General features: G+C 39.5%; 1 protein-coding gene across 1 annotated transcript in view; it reads left to right on the forward strand.

Annotated features, from left to right (window-relative positions):
* Nucleotides 1-5,498, forward strand: part of LOC107103342 (low-density lipoprotein receptor-like) — a 31,282-nt gene that overhangs the window by 9,941 nt on the left and 15,843 nt on the right. Inside the window, exons 4-5 of the mRNA XM_015403014.1 lie at nt 2,019-2,147; nt 2,330-2,455. Of these exons, the coding sequence (XP_015258500.1) occupies nt 2,019-2,147; nt 2,330-2,455 (255 nt within the window). The remainder of the gene's footprint in view (nt 1-2,018; nt 2,148-2,329; nt 2,456-5,498) is intronic.

Here is a 5,498-nt window from a genome sequence, read left to right on the forward strand (position 1 = left end):
CCAAGGTGTCCTGGTTTTCCCAAATGAAAATATGGTCACCCTAGCTAAAACCCTCGCAATCTACATAACTTGTTCACCATTGCTCCATTCAGTCTTGGAAGAGAAGCGAAATAACCTTTGATTGGCCTCGAGCCGACGTTCATGTGTATCAGTGGCAAAGCACTGGAAATGAAACCATTCAGGTGCACTCAGGACTATTGAATATGAGATACCAGAAAAGTAACAGAAATAAAAGCAGAAGAACAAGGAGGAAAAATATCATTTATGTATTTATATGTATGCATCTGTGCATGTGTGTACACTGAAAACATAGAAAAATGATCAAGATAGGGGGAAAAAAACGGCAGATTATTTACAGAAATGAAATAAACTGTTCAAGTGGCATAATAATGAAACCACTTATAGAGCAGGTGAGAACTGTGCAAATAGGTATAAACTGTTCAAATAAATGCACAAAAGAACTGGAGGAGCTAATAAATGTTGCAAATAAAGGAGCACTTAAGAGCAGTGAGAATTATAAAGTTTAACAGCATGTGGGAGGAAGGATATGCGATAGTGCTCCTTTGTGCAAATAAGGTGGAGGAGTCCATAACTCATGATATTTGAGTTATTGTGCTTCTGTCTCCAGCCACTTGCACTTAGTCATGTTGGCATCTTAGGAAAGAACTAGTGTTCCTAATAAACTTTTTCTCACATTTATGAAAATATGGTTCTGCTCACAGCAGTCTACACAGTTCAGTATTGTCTGTCTATACTCTTAAGTTGTCCACACTGTTAGGATAATTATTAATGATGATGTGTGAGTTTATTAAACCTTACTATTAGCTGCCTGTTGCAGGTTAGAACTGATGTTTTCCAGAATAGTTTATCTAATTAAGACAGTTTCTCTGTTTGGGTATACAGTTATAATCTTTTGATAAGGCTGGAGCCATGGATGTCTTCTCATCTGCTAACTTGTATGATGTAAAATGTGTTGATGTGGCAGACTGGAGATGTATAAAATGCCTCTTTAACTGTTAAGGCCACTTCCTGAGAAGTGAGTCTGGGTGTAAGCAGCTGCCTTCTGTAACTCTAAGCAGCTTCTCTGATCTGAGTAAGATTACAATTTCTATCAAAATCTGTTTTCTCATGTCTCATGGTTATTCAATACAAGTTATGAATTGTTATTTAAAGAGTTTGTCCCCAGTGAGCTCTTACTCTTCACCCTGATGCATTGCGCCATTCTTCCTCATTCTCGGCCTTGGCCATGTTCTTCATCACGTCCTTCTCCCCTTTAATCACTTCTATCTCGTCTATCCACGTTGTGCGTCGTCGGCCTCATCCTTGTTTGCCGTGCATTTGAGCCACGGTCATTTTCAAGTCCAGGCCAGATGAGGTCCGGCTGATTTTACCGAAGTACAGGAACTTTCTTTTGATGATCTTGTCCGATAGTGAGCTCTTTTCAGGTAAAAGAACCAGAGAGAAAAAGCTCCAAGGTGTAAAACAGAGAGCCTATCTTTAAAAAATGGCGTTCCCACCCCTTGAGGCGATGAGGCTGACTATGGCAGAAGTGTCTTAGAACTACTGTTTTTTTCAACTCCTGTTAAATTTGAAGTAATAAAGGACAAACTTTTGGAGCATGCTTTAAATGTCTCCATTTCTTGACTAAGTGAGTTTTTTGTTCACTAATGCATTTTCAATAACAAGTGATTCTTTATAACAGTTTAGTATCAAGAGAAACACAGACTAGGGTTTTTGCTGTTGGAATCTGCTGAACTGACTGCAAGGGAATAAAAATCTGTTACGTTAATGGAAAATTTGGTTGTTATGCATCATTGTATTATGAGTTTCTGAAAGAGACATATGTATTTTTTAAACAAATGTATGTTTATTAGTTCAGGACGTTTCTAAGAAAACAAAGAAAACATTTTTACAGATAAAGCAACAATTAGCTCAGAGATACTGGTTAAATCCTAAGATGTTGTTTGATGTAAATGGCGTCGATCAGTGATCAACTTTTATGACATTTGTTCTTGCAGATATTAGTGATCAGAATGAGTGCCAGGTCAATAACGGCGGCTGCTCACATCACTGTTTGGACCAGCCTATTGGTTACCTCTGCCGTTGCCCTGACAACATGAAGCTAGTTGATGACAGCCGATGTGAAGGTAAGCAATGACCTCTTTTCGCTTTGCCCTATAATAAGTGACAGATTATGACTAATATAGCTTCAGCATGTATTAATATTGGTGTTTGATCACACACAGTTCATCCAGCAACCGTCTTTGTGTTTACTCGGCCGTCACTAATAGGCATTCATGTAGTAAAATATGTTTGCTTGGTATCGTAGAAGTCGATGTGTGCCTGGAAGGCGACGTGTGTGATCAGCTGTGCGTTCATAAAAACAGCAGCTTCACCTGTGAATGTGAGGAAGGCTACCACACCGACCCACTGACCGGAGAGTGCAAGGCCAACGGTAAGACCTCAATCCTTTCAATAACAAGCTGCTGATGCTGGTAATCTACACCTGTCTTTCATCATGCCCCCCTGTTAGCGCTCTATGATGACCCATTGTTGCACTTACACAATCTCATACGATACATTTTTTTAAAGTCTTTTATTTAAATACTGATTTTGATTGTTATAGTTTCCCTTTTTTTGGGACATTTTCCAGAAAATATGGTGACTGGTTGAGTAAAACCATTTATTCATAATGGCATAAGCAACGACCCAAATGTTCCACTGTACTGCCAATTCATGTCATCAGTTGCAGGTGAAAGTCTGGGTATCTGGATGAATTGATAAAAGTGTTCTATTTATATATATATGTGTATGTGTGTGTGTGTATACATACATATATATATATAAAATTAGTCATAGTTTCCTTCGCAGGGTGGCTGTGCGCACCCTTTCAGATCGGGTGAGGAACTCAGTTACCCGGGAGTCGTTGCTCTTCCATGTCGAAAGGAGCCAGCTGAGGTGGCTCGGGCATCTGTTTCGGATGCCTCCTGGTCGCCTCCCTGGGGAGGTGTTCCGGGCATGTCCCATTGGGAGGAGGCCCAGGACACGCTGGAGGGACTATGTCTCTGAGCTGGCCTGGTGTTGCATCGCTGTCGCCCAGAGCAGCTGGAGGAAGTGTGTGTGGATGGGGAAGTCTGGGTATCTTTGCTTAGACTATGCGGAATAAAATGGATGGATATATTATTTGTAAATCCGTGGGGTGTTTTTAATAAGCTGCACTTGTAAGGTCTTTTTAAAAGGATTTAGGAATACTGAGGTCAGGATGCTCTCATGGCTGCCCCTGAACCCCCTTTTTTTTTTTTTTCTAGTGATAATAAGAACATCTAAAATCATCACATTTTTAGATGCTAGGCTTATCATTGCAAAAAACATGAACTTGGTGCCTCACATTATTGTTAGTTTTTAGCACACATTCCGCATAATGTCAGATTCTCTCTTCATGGTTCACAGCATGATGACCAGGTGCAGATTCTCAGTCTGTACTGAAGCCTCCTTTGTACTTTACTAGAAGGCAACATGACTTCTTCTGTGGTTTCTTGAAGCTTTACTCACCATCTGAAAGGCTCCTGCAGTTCTTAACATTGTTGGAAGTCATGTTTTTTTAATCTGTAATTGGTGGAATCATATTAATGGGACCAATAAGTTCACAAGTGAACGAGGCCAATGTTTTAGTCGTGTTGCAAACAGCCTGCTGATTATTTGATTTGTGTGGTTTGATGTATACTGCCTGGGGAGACCAGTCGACGCTGCGCTGTAGGTGTTAGGATCTGTGGCATCTCTAAGCACTTTGCACAGTATATATAAGAGTGGTATATATTCATCAAAGCCATTGTTACTCTTATATTGTAACGACAGTGGCATCTGGTGCAGGAGTTTGCAGGTTTGAGCCCCAGCTCCGGCTTTCAGTGTTGTTGTGTCTTTGGGCAATCAGTATACGTGTATACCATCAGTACCCGAATCACCTACTGATGGTGGTCAGAGGGACCTGGTGGCGCCAGTGTACAACAGCTCCGCTTCTGTCAGGACAGCTGTGGCTACAATGTGGTTTGTCACCATCAGTGTGTGAGTGTATGCGTGAATGACTGAATGTAGAGTAAAGTACAGAACATTTAAGATTAGTAGCAGTGATACTGGTGGTCACAAAGTTTGTTTTGGTCTCATTACTTTAACCCAGAGGTTTTGTATTTAGTGTTTATGCTGTAAAGAAATGGCTCCTTTTTGATGCCAAGCACATTTAGGCTATTTCTTTTATTTACACATATTCTTATTGTTCTTTTTTTATGTTTTCTTCATTTTCAAAACTTTTTCTTTTTCTGGCAGATGAAGCTGGAACCTCAGTTAGTCTATCCAACTTGTCAAATTCAGCAACACTAAAAATAAACTCGCCTTGTGGAAGAGTAATGTTTATCTAAGTCTAAATCTTCTGTCTCACACCATTAACAATGGGTTTAGAGGGCATCCCACCGAGTTTTCCTTCCTGATTAACATTCCCAGTTATTTTCCGTCTGCTGTCTGGCAGCATATTTAAAAGATACAACCGGAGTCCAAAAGGTGTTCATCAGTTGCCCCCTGCAACCCGATCAACCTCAGTTTCTTTAGCCGACAAACGTCTGAAAACTGAATATTTTTATGTCCAGTTTAATGTTGAAATGATTAACCAGGAAATGTGTAAACTAGTCTGATACTGTTATCGTAAGTTCTAATAATCCAATAATGAATAGGCAAAGCGGTCTTCACAGGAAAAGTCTGGTTCCTAAATGTCAGGAAATCTGGAACGCTTGCTATGCTGTGGGGCTGAGGGTGTGAGAAATGGTTTCCTAGGTGGAGCCCTAGAATGAGCAAATGGATGCATACATAAAAATCCTCCCTGACACTGGTTGTAGCCCTCATTCAGCCCTGAATAGTCATGCTGCATGTTTATCAAAACATGTTTGACAAACACCCCAAGACTGTAAATCATGCAACAGTTCTAGAACGCAACAACTTGGGTTACAACATCCAGTGAAAGGAATGAAGTCGTGGCCACAAACGTTTCCAACACTCACAGTTATTAAAAAAGAAAAAACTAATGGATCAGATACAGTTCTGCTTTCTTACACTTTGGGGCTTTTATTATTTAATCTTTTTGTTTTTAAGCAATCATTTGATGCAAGAGTTTAAATTTGTTAGATTATTATCTAATTAGTCAAAGGTCAAAATAATAATATTAAAGTTCTGTTGCCAGCTTTAGAGAAGCCAAACACTCTTTGTATCCATTTATGAGCTTCTAATAATGAATGTTGAACCACTCCTTGTTATGATAGTTACATTTGCTGTATGGGGCTGTTTTATGGCCTGGATCCTGATTTAAGGGTTTCTCTATTACGGTTGTCATGATACTAAACTTTTCAACTCGATACCGATACTAAGGAAAATATTCGATACTCGATACCATTTTGGATACCAAAAGGATAAAAACAAAGACTCCAAAATTCTACAGAAATATTTTCATTAATAAA

Source organism: Cyprinodon variegatus, unplaced genomic scaffold (genome assembly GCF_000732505.1).
Source record: "Cyprinodon variegatus isolate N-32 unplaced genomic scaffold, C_variegatus-1.0 Scaffold1425, whole genome shotgun sequence".
Classification (NCBI taxonomy): Eukaryota; Metazoa; Chordata; class Actinopteri; order Cyprinodontiformes; family Cyprinodontidae; genus Cyprinodon; species Cyprinodon variegatus.